General features: G+C 29.3%; 1 protein-coding gene across 1 annotated transcript in view; it reads left to right on the top strand.

Annotated features, from left to right (window-relative positions):
* The first annotated feature begins 3,201 nt into the window (after nt 1-3,201).
* Nucleotides 3,202-18,581, top strand: part of LOC112680731 (TWiK family of potassium channels protein 18-like) — a 36,402-nt gene continuing 21,022 nt past the window's right edge. Inside the window, exons 1-4 of the mRNA XM_025550917.1 lie at nt 3,202-3,502; nt 8,483-8,785; nt 10,936-11,183; nt 12,411-12,567. Of these exons, the coding sequence (XP_025406702.1) occupies nt 3,496-3,502; nt 8,483-8,785; nt 10,936-11,183; nt 12,411-12,567 (715 nt within the window). The 5' untranslated portion in view covers nt 3,202-3,495. The remainder of the gene's footprint in view (nt 3,503-8,482; nt 8,786-10,935; nt 11,184-12,410; nt 12,568-18,581) is intronic.

Here is an 18,581-nt window from a genome sequence, read left to right as displayed (position 1 = left end):
ATTATTTGCGTAGTAGACAAATAAAGAATCAGCTACGAATACGTCAGAAAATAGATACTTTTGAGTTAAATTTTTCGAAATTCAAATTAATCTGTATCTGATCCTGTACATTAAAATCAGCTGACATTACATTATAATTTTTTAAATATAATAATACTCCTTTTCAAAATACAACTTATTGAATTCCAAAATTTATTATCCTGAAATACTTAAATAAATTAATGAAAACGATGCAAACATAACTTCACGTCTAAATTCTATGTTCCTACTAGCAAACATAACTATGGTCTATTCACACTGGTAAACCTAATGTTAACTCTGGGGATATAAACTTAAGTATTATTTTTTCTTTCATTTTTTCTAAGAGTTGAATCATTATGTTAACAAATATACATTTTTATAGTTTATATTTATAAATTTCGTCAAAAATTTAATCTTTTTGATTTATATTTGATACATCTAATTATCACCTTAAATATTTTATTTTATTTTGTTCCTATAATCTAACTCTATTTTGTAAACTGAAATAATTAATCATGTGCTTATCAACTATGTATTCTATGCCCACCGAGCGTCAATGAATAAATATAAAAATATAATAAAAATAAATAAATAAATTTGAAAATTTTAATTAACTCCCCCTGGCCGTACAACGAAGATAATCAAATCGTATCGAGCTGTCATGAATGTCATTAAAGTGTTATTCAACTCCTTTTTTGAAGGTAGAAACCTACAAAACTACAAACCTACATCATGGTAGACATACACTAATTCCACGATTCTACTCCATATATCGACTAAGTGAATTCGACAGTACCTACTGCTTAAGAAACCAATGAGATTGAATGTTGTGAAAGAATAATATTGCGAGCAAATAAAAATATAAAAATATGATCACTGTAAGAACATATTTATCAACAATTATCTTGAATCCACATAGCAGGTTTATGTATATAATCATAATCATATATAATCACATGGTCTTAATGAAGTTAGCTCAACAATTTTATGCCACCTGATTAAAATCGATGTAGTCTACATACAGTGTAGCATGACATACTTAAACATTTTATAAAACTTGCAAACAGAAATAAGTAACAGAAAAATAATAACTTAATATCAGCGACACTTATTGCATGTGCCACCAACAGAATGAAAAAGTTGACTAGAAAATTGAGGGTCCTAATAAAAAATAAATATATTTTCAAATAAAAATTATATTTTTTGTTAATTATTTTTCAATTATCCACCACCTGTAACATATTCTGTAATTTTTAAAAATTATTTTATGAACGTGGACATGCATATGATTGGAACATTTTAAAAGCTGATTTGCTTTAACATATGATGTTGACATATAAAAATAATGGGGCTAATTTCGAAAACCTATTTCCTTGTTGCTTTTATAGTAGATAGTGGAAAAATACCAAAATCAAAAACCGTATAGACTTCGATCACAGATTATTTTAAGTATGATATGTAATGATAAAATTATAGTGTCATATACATGAAACTTCTGCGATACCAAATAAAAAACGCGAGTTTAAAAGTTGAAGAGAGAAATAGAAAGAGTGAGAGAGAGAGAGAGAGAGAGAGGAATCCTGAAGAGCACAGGAATATTAGTTCTTTAAATGTATTATAGTACAACATCTTTATTTTTATACTAAATATTACATATCGGTATCTTAAATACATTTTAAGACACCGCATTAATCATTAATTTAATTAAATAACAAATTATGAGGGTGTTGCAAATGGGCTTTTCTCCCCAATCATATTACTCATGTATTCTTCGATGATATTTACTTATTATTATGTATTGTAAAGATTATAAATTTATTTTAACAAAAAAAAAAAAAAAATACAAAAAAAGTCACCACAGGTTCAACAGCATGTACATTATAACGTAACAAAAATATTCTGAAAACCTTTGTTAAATCCTTAACTGCGGGTCTCTCAATTACATTATTTTTTCTTGCATAGAAGTATACGGCTACAACTCGTTTGCATACATTTAATTTTTTTTACAACTCAATTGCACAAAAATGCACAACTCGATTGCGTACATGTATTTTAACTACTTATGACGAAAATCCCTAGTGTCAGAACAGATTTGCTTATTATCGTTGATTATTAACAATAATCAATAATAACAACTTAAAATTTAATATGGACGTAGAAATTTCTAATATTTTTGAATCTCGGCGAGAAAAATGATGTTTTAATATAGATAATTATAAATTTACTGGATATCATGTTTTAATGAATGGATGTTCAAATTTTAGATGCACTAATAAAAAATGTTCTGTGACCAACTATAATAATCACAAGGAGTATAATAAATTATTATTATCCATTTATTATTAATCCATATTAAAGTTTAAGTCGTCAACACACTAGTCATCACTCTATCGTCCATATCCATAGTCCATACCTACTGAAACTTTACTAAAAGTTGTTTGAAAAATTCAAATTTATATAATCTACAGTCTACACAGTCGATTATAAGATAATATTAAGATAAATATATTTGATAATTTGTACTGCAGTCTGTGACGATATATGTATACACGTGTTATGTGTGTGAATGTGTCGTTATACGCAAACGAGTCGTCGATTTTCAGGTAAAAAATTTTGAATGTGCGCAAACGAGTTGCAGCGGATGTATTTTCTGTATACGATTCTAATCGGAAAATATCATTCTATATATAGGTTTCGGGATCGGTTTTCCAAAAAGAATGCGATTTCGTCATCCTACCCGAACTTCGTCATCGAGTTCTAAAAAACGTTTCCCTGCGAACCAATGTCTTGTGGTAGTGAAGCGTGCATATATTTTTAGACGTGACACTTTCCCGCATGCGGCAGCGCAATTAGTCATTCCACCGCAGCCAACTCTACACGCATGCTTGTGCGCACGCGCGCTAATACACACAAACACACACACACACACACACACACACACACACACACACACACACACACACACACACACACACACACACACACACACACACACACACACACGCACACACAGAATACCAATGAGACAACAAGCTCATGAGTGCGTGTGCGTATGCCTAGTACGCTCATCTATGTTAGGAACCACCTCTGCAATTTAAAAACCACTTGGAAAGAGAGAGAGAGAATAGAAATATTTAAAGGAATGGAAAAAAACTACGTCTCGTTCAGTCCGATACAAACGAACCCTTTGGTTTGTACAGCAGTACGACTGCGACCATTGACCGGCCGTCAGACATTGTTAATATGTCCGACCCGCAGTGCGGTATGAAAAACCGTCACCGCCGCAGACCCTGTGCGAAATAAGTGCGTTCGCCGTCGCGCGTTGACAATCACATTTCACACACGCCGCGCGCGTAGGTTACACCCGGCCCGCGCACGGACAACAAACCTTCCTGGTTCCTGTCCACCGTGCCCCACACGGCCTTTTCTTCTTCGCGTTTCCATTAGACACAGTGGCCACGGGATAATATTATCATGCACGGTAAGTGTGACTACGCAAACTACGGCGTTGGAAAAGGTTTTCGTTTTCCTCCCCACCCCCCACCTACCCCACCGTTTACAACATCACCGTCGAACTTTTCCGACGGATTTCAAGCGTTCAATTTTTATTTATTTTTTTTTTTTAATCAATTTTCTAAAATTAACACGGAATTTCGACGGAAAAAAGGAATTCAACGCTCGCTATCGTAGTGTCTGCATCGTATTTTTATACGTCGTTTTAGACGCCATTATACAGTATTATTATTATATTCCCTCGTCACGTAAGATTATACCTGCCACCGTAACCACACCAAACACTACACGGCGTTAACGTGTAAACGTCTCACACGCCGAACGGTGTTCACTAAGCAAACAAAATATAACGGGTTAGTCGAATTGCACTTATTACCTACAAATAAATGGTCAAATTGCACTTGGATTGAAAAAAGGTAATGGTCGAACTGCATTCGTTCAAAAAAAGAGTTATAATGGAAAACCCTCTAAAAATATTATGAATCTTTCTGTTAAAGAACTCTACAGCGTACTTATTTAATAGCATTATGTATTAGTTCGTGCCATTTAGCTAACGCAGATAATATTATATAATAATAACATATATACTCAGAAGCGTATTACCAGGGTAGAATTTTTGAATACAGTTAGTCATTAGTACAAAAAATTATAATAATGACAATAATTAAATTTGACGATTAAAAAAAAAAAGTGTATACCTAATAATAATATAATGTATAATATAACAATTATAAAGTAAATATATATAATTAACATATAATAATGTGATGTATAAAATAATAATTATTAACCACGCTAATGATTACTTAATTAAATTAAATGTAACTAAATAAAATAAATCTAACCCCTTCAAATGCATGATAATTTTATTGAAATACTTTTTTGAGCCCAGGTGCAGTTCGACCACTACCTGCTTTTTACCCGAGTGCAGTTCGATCATTACCTTTTTTGAACCCAAGTACAATTCGACTAAAGTAAGTGCAGTTCGACTATTCCCAAATATAGTTTTCACATGATTTCCCATAACGTACATAACGAGATGTTGCTCGACGGTTGTTCTTGGTGTACGCGAGTTACGCATTGTATAACAGTATTAAAATATTCTTTGAACGATTGGAGTTCAATGTCAAATAAAATAATGCATAATCGTTCGCAAAATAAAAGAAAATATCTAGTTAATATTATTATATTGTACGATTATTGAAGACAATCAAAAATGTGATTTCGCTGTAGGTACATTTACGAATGAAAAATATTATTTTTAATCCATATTACTAAACTGGAAATTTGGAATTGTTTTAGTTTCCAATCTATTTCGATCATATCTGAAGTGAATGCAATCAATATAATAATTGATCGTCAACTATACTTATAATTTAAGTTGTTGACATTAAATAGAAATATTGAATAAAATATTTTTAATTTACTATGGTAAGATTATTTAAATTAAAATGTTCTCAATATGATTTTAAAACTATTCAGGGTACTTCGACAATTCATATAAATATTTCAAAACATTGTTTCATAATTAAGATATAAATTAAAAACCTATCGATATTTAAGTGTTAAATTTTTATTTTCTAGCCATATAGCATAAATATCATTAGAATTAACTAATTATTTATAGTAAAACAAATTTAAATTAATAAATGGTTAATACTAGTAAATTAATAGTTTATATATAGAAATAAATAAATAAATGCTTAACCTGAAGTTTTAATATATTTATAATAATTGACAGGTTTCAAATTCAAATTTATCATCAGGTACGAGTATATACAAAGTTAATAAAATTTAAAAATAAATTCACGATTCTATTGACTTTGTATGTAAATAACTGATGATGAATTTTTAATTCGAAACTGATCGCATATTACAAATATAAAAATACTTCAGCATAAGCATTTTTGATTAATTTATTTCAATATGTAAACTATTTAATTATTTTTATCATTTAGGCACATACGTCGAAATTACTATATCTGATTCGTTTATAGTTGCATAATTAATGAAAATTTATTTTTATTTTTCTTAAAATTGTTTAATACTTTAATGATATTATTTATATTATAGGTTAAATGCTAAGTTTACTTTACTAAATTTTTTCGGTTATTTCATAAGGATTATAAATACATCAAAACTTTTTAACCGTTTTAATTATTTAAGGATACACCTGATATAAACGTAATAATTTAATTAAACTTCAAATATTTTTGGTTTTTTTTAACTTACAATTTTTTAAATGTACACCAAAGTTAATGTACTGTTAGAACTATATTACTTTTTAATTTTTCAATCAATTTTTACGTAAAAGAAACTATCACTTAATGTAATGTGTTCAGCCTACGCATTAAATAAATACCAGTTATTTGATTTGTACAAGTCTTGTAACTAAATTGTCCAAAATTAAAAAATACTCGTCATAAATAAAATTATCTATTTATCCATGAAACTTGTTTTTTAAAAGTTGTATGCTTGTTTTTTTACTATCAAACTCCATAAAAATATACATTTACTAACTACAAATTTAAAAATTTAATCCTCACTTTTACAACAAAATAACTTTTCATAGTCAACATTTTAAAAATTAGTCACAGCTCTTCTACGTTTTATGAATGTTAATTAAAGTTAAATTATCCGATTATACCATGTCGGAATATGTCAAAATAATAAAATATATATTTTGATTGCTCTAAAACATTTTTCTCTTGACCAAAGGAAATTATGGATACCTACAAGTAATTGATTAAAAAAAAGTTGTCATAATAATTCATGCATGTCAACTTTCAAAAAATTTCATGATTTTTAAGTTATTGGATGACTACCAACATTTTTTATAGTTTATACTTAGATCATTTTAGGATGGATATGTTATAACGAATTGAATAAGGATAATAAAAAATATCACTATATTTAAAAATTCTACATAAACATAATAATGTGTGACAAAAATAAGATGACAAATCTGTTCAATAATGCACATTTAAAAAAAAAAGAAAAAATTTTAAGTTACGCTAGTCAAAAAAAAAAAAAATAAAAAAAAAATACTTATCATAATTACTATAATTATAAATGAACCCATTCATTTTTCCTAAACAGTTATATTAAAAAATATGCTAGATTTATGTTACATAACCGAAATAAAAAAAAATAATAACGTACATTTTTGGATCATTGGTTGTGCATAGTACATAAAATAATTCGCTTTATTTATCCTAAGCAAAAATAAATCTCCGAATTTTTTTTATTACATTCTTGTTGACGACTTCAAATTTTCCAAATTTTTTGTAGACAAACGGTTAATAAATATACACACTACACATGAACAAAGTTTCTCTATTATATCTGAAATAATATTCACAAAATATAATATAATAAATTAATTGTTATCGAAAATTAAATTAGATAGAAAATAAATAAAAAATTAACTAAATTATTATTTTTTTTAATCTAAATGTCCATTTGACAAAAATATGTCCTAAATGGATCCTTAATAATTTACAGCTTACAGTTGACTACCGTGAATAATTTTATAACTTAATCGTAAAATATAAGTATTAATAATTTAAAAAATATATGTATAAACGGTAAAATACCAATAAAAAGTGATGTGTGTGATTATAGCATGAAAGCATGAAAACGTCAACAATGACACTTATAGTTTGTATGTATTTTTTAAACCATTATGCGTATATTACATATTCGATGTATGATGTTTTAACTAAAATGATAACAATTTGCCTAACAAACGGTGGAGGTGAATTATTTTATTACCATTTTTAAATAGTTCACACGACGACATTATTATTGTACGTTCATTTATAGCTTTTCGCAACATTAAAATTGATTTATGAGAAATTTTCGAGAGTGGTGTGAAATGAATATCCAAACCCAAACATATTATATCATCAACGAAAATTTATTATTATTGAAAATAGAGTGTTTAAAAGAACTGAAAAATAAAGTAGTATGAAACGGCATCCCTTTATTATTTTAATTTAATGAAAATTTGAAAATTAAATATATTTAAATTGAAATTATATATGAAAATGAATTGATTTTTTTCCATTCTGGCATACAATCTTAAAACAAATACCATCGAAAAAAAGGAACTTTTCTTTTGTTTCCAAATGATTCCGTTTAGACAAATATCACTACACAGATGTAGCCCATTTCGCCTAGGTACCCGTTTCGCTCAGACTAGTTTAAATCAATTTAAAATTAAGTTGACAATTATTATTTTAAATTATATAATATTGTAATATTTGAGTATCATTTAGCGTATTATTTTTTTTCTTAATCATAGTAGTAAATAAACAAGTATTTTGCTCGTTTTATTCCAACTTAAAGATGATGAAGAATAAGTTTAGCGTATCGGCAATAGTGGTTTTTTGTAATGCAGCGACAGCATTAAGCGCATTTGTTTATTATCAATAACGTGTTTGACAGTTACTTATAAATAACATATAACATATAATAAAGGATTTAAAATTTACAGTTAAACTTAAGTTAAAATCACAAAAGGGGTGGCAAGTTTTAATTTATATATATTTTTTTTCCGTTGTTTCCACTCGATTTTTTTTTTTTTTTTTTATCTGCTTCATCTATTCAGATTTTAATAAATATTTAATGATTATCATTTGGTAAAATATAATTGGAAATTGCGTATGGAAAAAAAACATTCCAAAAGTATTCATCGGCTAGTTGAAATTAAATTGAAAGTTTACCTACCTAAAATAAAAACAGCACTCGATTTCGGGCAGAAAAAAAACCGCGGCCGTTTCTTAAATATAACTGTGTACACAATAGCGCTGGTGAGATCAAAACTATACGCTGAAAGGCATTTTTTTTTTTTCGAAATTCCTGACCCGTCACTATTATTGTGTTGGAAAACATAATTCTTAATCGAACAATTCGGGTGGAGTGAAACACTTTGTGTATTTTACAGGGCCCAGAGCAGAGTTACAACAGGACGATGGGCAACGTCAGGCAGCTGACGCGCATCAACTGGATGTGCCCAAACCACCGATACGCCGTCTGTCACGGAGTACCATGTCGCTGAAGATTTCACCTGATGTCCCAGCCACACAGCCTCAAATACAGTTCTTCCCGTCCACGCCGGCCGCAGTCGGGCTGACCATTCCCATGACCCCGACCACCGACCCGACCATCCCGAACGGATTTTCGCCCCAACTTTACCAGGCCTACACGTCCAACAAAGCCACCGACTTTTTTTTCAAACAACTGGACGGTAAGCTATAATTACCTACAACTTGAAACAGTGTAACGTATGATATTATTACCCTACTTCAGCGGCAGTGGTATAAATTACAGTGATTAAGTTTTTCATTATGAATATATCGCAGGATAACTATAACGATTGGTAATGCAACGTCTATTTTCGAATACTTTCCATTTGACTAGTGTCGTGACTCTCCTTACGGATTGTTTCATTTTTTTTTATTATTATTATTATTTAAATATCCTGGTACATTATTAATCAATCCAACGGATTTTGTTAATATGTTTAGAACAATTGCATACAATTTACATAATAAATTCCGTTTTAATAACGATTTTTTTTTTCTATAAAATATAATAAAAAATGAATTTATAAAGCTATGTGATTCAACATTTGATCCTTCAACATTTTTGGAAAATAAAGCATGTATTAAATAGCTAATTTTAATTCCTTCCAAATATTTAATAAAAGTTATTTTTAATTTTACCAAAACGTTGAAATTTACTTAGAAAAAATAATGAATTAAATACTTAAAACACGTGAATGTTAAAAAAAATGAATTTGATTACTTGGAGTACCGCTATTACAAAAACTAAATTTTCGAGAAACACTCCATAAAAAAATATTTACCTTGGTAAACTAAAAAGTAATATTTTAATTTATAACATAAGTTGGTAAGTAATAAAAGTAATGTTATTAAACAGTTGGATAAATTACTAGGATGGTAATTATGAAAGCTTGTAAAAATAACAAATCTTTCAAATTTGTTTTCCGTTTTAATTTTTTGTTATTGTAAGTTGCAGTGTAACTTTTGGTAACCGATAGCAGGTTACAATGTCATCAATGATATTTAGTGATTTTCATACTTAAAATAATAACATAGCCCTATAGATAAAAGTATACTTATCAAATATCAATCATGGTTATAGCATGCAGAAAAAAATAACAATAACAGACTACATAATCGAATTACGACGAAAGAACCATAAAAAAAAGATCGCTTTTCGTGTGCTTTTATCGATTTTTTTTTAATATTGTATTTTCGATCGATGCATGTGCGTTTATATCATTAATTATTTCTTTGAAATTACAATTTATAGAAGAAAAACAAATCTATTTGAAAGTATGAAAATTAATCTTAAGCACCCAAAATCTATTTAACAGCCATAATATCTGGAACAAGTAAGTAAAGTGCGTTAAGTAGATAAAGAGACGAACACTTAATATCATTTTATCTTAAAAGTAATTTAAGTGTTTACAAAGTGTTCTTTGTTATATTAAGATATATATAAATTAAAAAAGAAATTTAGATGAACTCGCACCTTTGCGTTTACTCCATTATCTGTATTTTAAATATGTATATCAAATTATCGGTTGTTTTGTTTACAATGTATATAGAATTATGATTCGTTTTATTAGAAGGCTGTCTCGCACGTCTATGTCATCCAAACGAATATTATTCAAGAATTTAATTTTTTCACTTAAAATACTATAACATTTACCTCACCTATTTGCTGTTTTATTCTCAATCGATACTAATGATGATATCATATTGGACTTCATTTTTTCGTGATGATACCGTTGCACATTCATCTCACTCCATGAACCGGGTTGAACATATTTATCCGTCTATTTATATCAGAAATATCATCCACTTCTTCACATTTAAGGATATTGACAAATTAAGACCACCACCTCCAGCGGGTTTACGTGTAAGTCTACTCCTTTACATCTTATCGTCTATCCCAATAATCGTAATAGTTGAGCATTTGATGGAAGCTAAAACCAGCTTTCATACTTTTCGTTTTTACTCTGCGCATACTTTTAGAATCGTTATCAGAAACCTCCATCAATCCACTCCCGGTGCTGTCCTTTCTGCCGCATTGTCAAAAAAACACTTAGTGGAGCAAGTTTACTATGTAAAAAAGTTTACAAAATTACTCCCATCATTCATCTCGCTGCGTCAAATGTGGCGACACTCATAAGTCAGAGAGCTGTACCAAAGATCGCTCCATTCCAACTAAATATATATACATGCTATTGTATATTTATGCAATATGTTTCAATGTATCGTTTTATTTTTAAAACAGTTACTTATTATTTAAATGAAGATTGTCTAAACTATAAACTAATTTATTATTTTTTTTAAAAAAAAAAAGGATTTAAAGATATCGTGTCCACGGCCAAATCGAGATTAAGTTTTGGCGAACGAGCCGTTTTCTGGTTATACGACAAGATCAGGGAATGGTCCAGAATGTGGTTAACCCATTTCTTCCTCCTCTTCATAGCTGCCGGTTATTGTGCAGCTGGAGCGTTGGTGTTTCAAGCAGTTGAATGGACGTCACCAAAAGATCAGATGAACGTAATTCTCGAGAAGAGGGAACTGCTAATTTTTCAAATTGCCGGCGTAAGGATCATTCACTAAAAAAAAAAAATGTTATACACGTTTAAAAATGAATAAAATATGATAATAATAATCACAATAAAAATTAACGGTGTGATTCATCGGAAATAAAAAATTAAAATCTTGATTGCGTCAAAATTATTATTTTATTTAAAAAAAATAATACTTATTTATGTAAGAGCGTCAGATTTTCAATTGCATTGGATAGTATTAGTAAGACTACCCTCTGTCATGTTCTAAAATTATTCATGGCTTGTAATTCCTCAAAAATAAATTTAGAACGCAAATGTTTAACTTAATTAAGTTACCTAACATTAATATTATTAATAAATTAACATCATTAATGTTATTCAAGCATTTTGGCTTTTGTGTGTGAAAAACCATCTTCAAAGATCTATTACTTTTATAATTAAATCTTTCATTTAGATTTCTTTAGTATTTATGGGTTTTAATCAGCCGATTTCGTTTACTGGAAACAGTATATACTAAATAAAGTATGAAAAAACCCCTGAAATAATAAATGTAGTATTACATTTAAGCAAATAAATCAAAAAGTTATTAATTCTAAAAAAAAAAAATAACTACACATGAATCGAAATAACGCATAAACATTTTTCATTATAACAATATTATGTTACCTCTTTGAATATTTAAAATTAACTTATGAACATTGGATATTATGTATACGAAAAACCTACTTTAAATAAAAATATCTCGCGACTCGAACAAAATATTATAGTGGAAGGTGAATGTGAAATTTTACCTTATTTGAAAATGTATTCAACAAATCAAAAAAAGCAGATAAAAATTAATTTTTTAAATAATCTTAACTTTAAATGTATATTTTACATTATCAGTTGTAAGTGTATCTTAAGTAAAAAGCTAAGTATTATTTTAGAATAATTTTAACGAAAGTCACAATGGAATTGTTCAAAAACGTAAATTATAATTTCTGATTACCTATAATTATAATTATAATTCGTAATTTAAATAACAAATACGATTTATTTATAGACTAAATTAACCTCTGAAATATTTTTTAATAATTTACTAACAATAAAATTGAATTAAGTATTATATTTAAATTTAGTTATTTTAGAAGCAATATTCTTTATTTTTTAGTTATCACCATATTATATATAATTTATACTGTCATTATGTTTAAACCCAATTAATTATTTAATAGTTTTATGTAATTGTTTTTACTTATATGTTATTTTTTCTCTATAGTTAATGGGAAAAGTAATCAAGAAAAATGATGCGATGTTCTTAGAAACTGAAAATCTCATTCAGGAATACGAATCCTTTTATGAAAATAATAACATGAAACCGGAATGGAACTATTTAAATGCAGTTTTCTATTGTGGTACTATATTTACAACCATAGGTAAGTTTAAATAATAGCGCAAACAATTTCGCATTTTATGTACGTCTTGGTAAAATCAGCATTGTAAAGTTAATTTATTGATGCTACACGTGTAACCGTATACAGCGTCTATATACAGATATTTGTATGAGGGAAAAAAACCGTAAAATGTTTCATACAAATATATTAATATTTTATATACAGTAAAAAGTTTGCATACACACACATATATATATATATGGGTAATTTTAATACATTTGGCTAATGTCATAATTAGACGGCTGATATCGGTATTATCCATGCATGTTGGCTAATGTGTAATTTTTCGTGTATAAATATGAAATATCAACTCTACACAGGCAATATTACAAAAATTAAATAAGATTTTTTGTTAATATTCAGTATACTAGTGCTCTGCATGGTCCGGTCTTAATCAGTTCGGTCCGGTCTCGTACGGTCCTAACATACAAAAACTATTGAATCATCAGTTTGGTCCGGTTCAATAATTTTTAGGAGTAGTTCGGTCCGGTTTCAAAAAAAAAAAAAAATTAAAATCAGTTCAGTCCGGTCTCAGTCCAATCTCAATCATAGTACTTAATATCTAAATACGGATATTGTTATGTAAACAAATAAAACGAAAAAACCAACAACTTGAGGTATATATTTATTTATAAAGTGATTACTTAAGCCACGCATACACTAGACCTGAACCGGACCGACCGATCTAACCGAAAAATATTCGATCCGAATTTTTTCGTGTATGGTTGCATTGGGTGTCCCCGAATTTTCGTTTTGAACTAAAACAAGTTATTAGCTAAATAGATGATTAAATAATCATATTATATCGTGACTCGTGATAATAACTACAGTTATCCACGTATTATATTTTCTACAATATTTTTTCGACAGTTGACGAATGCAGTACATGGTTTGCAATTGTACTTACTAGTAATATTTTATAAAAATAAAAAAATATAAAATATAATAGTTATAAGAATATAATAATATAGTATAATATATATATATATAATATAATATAATATAATATAGTTATTAGAATATAATAGTTCTTCAGGTGATGAATGGGATTCATTTTTATTAGAGAGCCCCATCTTTAAATCGCGGAAAAGATATTGGGTGCATAAACGTCAAAATCAAGAGCATCTACCTATACATAGAATAGTACCGCTAATTTTCGGCCGAAAAATTCAAAGATGTTTGAACGGTTGAAATCCGAACCTATCCGAATTTCGGTTCGGGCTATCGATTCGGTACAAGTGTATGCACTCACATTTAAAATCGGCATTTTTATTTTTTTTCGGTTCGTGTCTAGTGTATGCGCACAAGTGTATGCACTCACATTTAAAATCGGCATTTTTATTTTTTTTCGGTTCGTGTCTAGTGTATGCGCTAACGCGGCTTTATACTAATTACTAAATGTCTGCTGTCCGTAAATATCATAAGGTGTCAGACGAGAAGGTCAAAGCTCGAAGGACATAATTTTATTTTTATTTATAGAATTCATAAACCATAATACGCAATCTCGGAAAAATAAACATTATACCGAATACTCGTATTATAGCATCTATAGTCCGTTCCAAAAGAGAAGACACGAAGCGGCCACCGGTTTTCGTTTGGCGGCGCATATCCCCCACCCACGACTATTGTGTGTTTCATTTTAATTACGGTGTATACATCGTCGGCAATGATCGGAAATAGACTTCGTAAAGTTCACTGCATAAAACAAAACCAGGTGGAAAGGGAAAATGCGCAGAAACCGTGTCTTCTCTTTTGGAACGAAGTATAATGTGCATGGGCGTAGTATGCATGGGGCTGTGGGGGCTGTAGTCCTCATAGAAATTTCTGTAGCCCCCTCATTTATCTAAAATTAATCAATCTAAATTTTAAATGTTTTTATAATTTTTCCTAAAATTTATCAAGATTTAAATGTTAGCATTGTGTACTGACAATTATTGCGCTACATACATAAAATTACTTATTTTTATCACAAACATGTTTATTTATAGATCAACGTCGTATCAATTTTTTGGATTTACTCTATGCGATCGTCAGGCCATGTATTGTCGCGTTGTCCGATGATAATATTATAACGATAACGGATAATATAACAAATAATAATTTGTATGGAACACACAAATAATAGTTATTTATTTATCGGTATTTTTCTTGAAATTAGTGACTAGTTTGTTCTGTTATTTGCTCGTGTACTACTATCCACACACTAACGTCTGTCTTATATTTTACTATGAACCATATTATTTCATACATTTTTAATTAATTTTGATATCTTAGTTTCTTTTTTTCTTGTTAATCATATTTTTTTTTTAAAAAATATTCAGTATATTTTATATTTTTAGTATATTTCAGTTTATTTGTATAAAGAAGCCTGACAAGAAAACATTATCGCCAACTAGGGACAACGAAGAATTTGCAGTGGATGATCCAAGTCCAATAAATAGTAAAATTAAAATTAATAAATCGTCAATACCTGATGATCTTAACAATAATCAATCCGAGCATTCTGTAATTGCATCAAATGACTCATTTCTGCTAGACTTAAGGAACTTGGAAACAGGACTAACTCAAATTAAACTAAATGTAGGTACTAGAGGTGGGCAAAAAACATAGATGTTTTTAAGACTTCAATCTTAAGTGCGATACATCGATGTTTCACTATCAATGTTTAGTCTTTGATATATCGAAGAATATAAATCTATGTGTTATCGATGTTTTGAAATTTTATAATTAGTTTTTCCCTAAAATTATTTGTATTACAATTTTTCCTCGTATCAAAAGTTGTCAGTTGTCACAAATGTTTGTATGTTTATTCAGTGCATTTTTTAAACGTGTTAACTAGGTGACACAAATGTCGCCCAGTGACAATATTGTCACTTAGTTGATAGTGTTTTGAAAAATTGGGCAAAACACAATTAACTGTTGAAAAAGATATGTTGAAGCCGCACATGCTTAGCACCGCCGGCACTCGTGCCACATGATTCGCCTGTCCAAGGGGCTTGATATCGATCCATCCCGATCCCTCCGCCCCCGACTATCACAGTATGGCCTCGAATCTTATCGATTATCGTGCGCGACGACATCGATGGGGGCGTACAGTGGTGACTCGCCACTTTTCATTTTTCAATTAATTTTTCTTCTTTTTTTTTGTCTTTTACTTTCTTTCTTCGCGTCATGGTGCCGCCTTGACCTGTGTACGTTTTTTAACTTGCGGTCGCATTTTGTTTTTCTGCTAATTAACGTGTGCGTGCCTTCGCCGTCGCTGTTCAAAACGGCGGTATGTTCGTGTTGTTGCCCGGCTCATGTGTGCTGTTTCATCATTGCTTGTCTGCAACTCCCATCTCATTGTGTCAAGAATGATGTCCATAATTTACATCGATGGGTGATAGTCAAATCGCTAATTATTATTATCATTGTGAAAAGTTTATGATCAGCGAATGAGCTTCTAGATATATATATTATAAATATTTGTTAATTAATTATTATTCTGGAACGCCTCATAAATTCAATATTTGTATATTATTATTATCATTATTATTATTATTAATTATTAAGCGCAACGCGCATACATTGTATGCCTTGTTGTTCTTCAATCAACTGTCGAATTGTACGATCGGTCTTCAATATACCTATCCAGGGGTGGATAGGCCCATAGAGAAAAGTGGATTTTCCCTGTGGGCCCTCGCCCTATATAATGTCGGGGGCCCCCTCGATTCCATTAATTTTTTCATGGAAATGAAATTATTTTTTTTTTTATAGTTTTATTATTTAAATTAAATTAGGATGAGTAAATATAATACATTTTATAAAAGCAATTTTTTTTTTTCATTTTGGTGGCCCCATTAAAATATTTCCCTGTAACAAAAAAACTACCTATCCATCTCTGTACCTATGCTGAAACCAAACGCGAGTCTTGGCGGTTAACTGCCACAGCTGTAAGAACCGCGGCGTTGACAAGATATTTTATTAATTATTTAAAAAAAATAAAATTAATTTTTTTTTTTTTTTATATATATATAAATAAAATGTTAGGTAAAGAATGAGACATCCTTAAATTGTTTTTCTAGGAAATTCTCTCTTTCACTTTAATTCAAACTAAAGATAAGAAGATTATTCTGGAATGCATTTTTCTAGTACTATAATATAGACCCCACAGATAATAATACCAAACTACGCCCATGCTAATGTGCAATGTATTAATATTGGTTTTAGTGTGTTAAATGATCCAAAAATAACTAATAATTTGAATTTTACGGAACTATTATTTCCACAAACAGTATGCTCAAAATAATGCCGTCGATCGTTATATACGTGCCAGATTCATAAAATCGTCAGTCATGCAATACGATAACGATAAGCGATATTATATTATTAGGTATTATTTAATGTAACATTATGGCCGTAATATATTTTACTGCGTTCATTCTTTTTCATCATTACAACCGCTACATTACGTTCTGTCTTAGTTATTTTCACTCTACATAGTATAATTTTTATTTGTGAGTTCGTGTTAAAAACGGTAAATACTCAATACTACGATCATCTACTGATAACTGGCTACTACATCAATTGGTATAAGTACGCTGCAGTTAGGACGGTTACAAACTGTGCCATGCCACCGGGTAGTCCGGTTCAATGTAATACTAAACGCATCATATGGTACGATCTAGGCTAATACAGACTGAACCTTACGGACCGGTTCATAAACGGTCCAAAATGTTTTAAGATCGGACCGAGAGTCTGGTCCACTGTCTAAAAATAATATGAAGACGTCGGTTCGGTCCAATTTTGGTCTTAGATTAACGTTTAAGTATGGTCCGGTCCGACTTCGGTCCCCTGGTAAAATTTGAAGTCCGGTCTGGTCCTTATAGTAACGGATCGTGCAGAACACTACTGTACACATAGTATCACAATAATAAAACGTGAGACTGCAAAAATATAATAAATAATCTCATTTTAACTTATAATTTATCTTAATGACAAAGTGAAAAAAAATGGATCTAGTATTCTATGTAAGTAAATTATCATAATTGCTTGATATTATTATTATAACTTTATATGCTGTTCAAATACAATACACGACACCGATTTGTAGTTAGTCTGGTTTCACATGTGATATTTGTTAGTGTAATATTATTTTTTACATCTTTTTTATTTTACTAAAATGGAAACAAAAACCGAATTTTATCATTTATTAGAAAAACTGTTCAATGATAAATATTTAAATATAATTAATTAATTGAAAAGTGGCGAGGAACATTCTCGTTAGGTAAAATATGATTATATATAAAAAATCTATAGTTACTAATTGTGTCCTACTATTTTTTTTTTAAATTTTTTAATTGATAGTTTGATATTTTAAAAATTGCACATTAGCCAACATGCATGGATAATATCAATTTAAGCCAAATTTTAACATTACCAGTAACACACATACATAGTGGCGTATTTTCAATTTTTTCTGAGAGGGTCCACAGTTTATACATGATTAATATAAACTATATATTGTAATAGTTACGTCCTTATGCATTTTTTGGAGAAGGTTGAACTAAATATATAATGTAATAATCGTATAGTCTTATGTAATATTATATATATACCTATATATATTGTATTTAGCAATTTATATTGTAAAGTATTGTTATAAAATAAATTCTAGTCGTAACGATTTCTTGGCCAACTCCTTTATCCAAGCGCCCGCAGGTTAGGTTATATTTCCCCACCCAGGGCAATATTAAAATTCTAAGGGCCAAAACAACGTGTATCTAAAAATATATGGGAACAAAATCAAATACCATAGAAATCGGTACTCGGGAGAATTTACAGTTTTAAGCGATATGCAATCATGTGTGAACATTGTATACTAATAAATACCTTCAAGATTATACATTTTAGATTATCTAAATATATAATAAATTTTATTAAAATTCATAAATGGATCTCAATAAAATTATGTTATAATTAATATGTGTGGTATTAAATTAACAATAGTTTTGAAA

The sequence above is a fragment of the Sipha flava genome, unplaced genomic scaffold (assembly GCF_003268045.1).
Source record: "Sipha flava isolate LNK unplaced genomic scaffold, YSA_version1 179_pilon_pilon, whole genome shotgun sequence".
Taxonomy (NCBI): Eukaryota; Metazoa; Arthropoda; class Insecta; order Hemiptera; family Aphididae; genus Sipha; species Sipha flava.
Note: the sequence above shows the minus strand (reverse complement) of the source record. Positions and strands in the feature narration are given on the sequence as shown.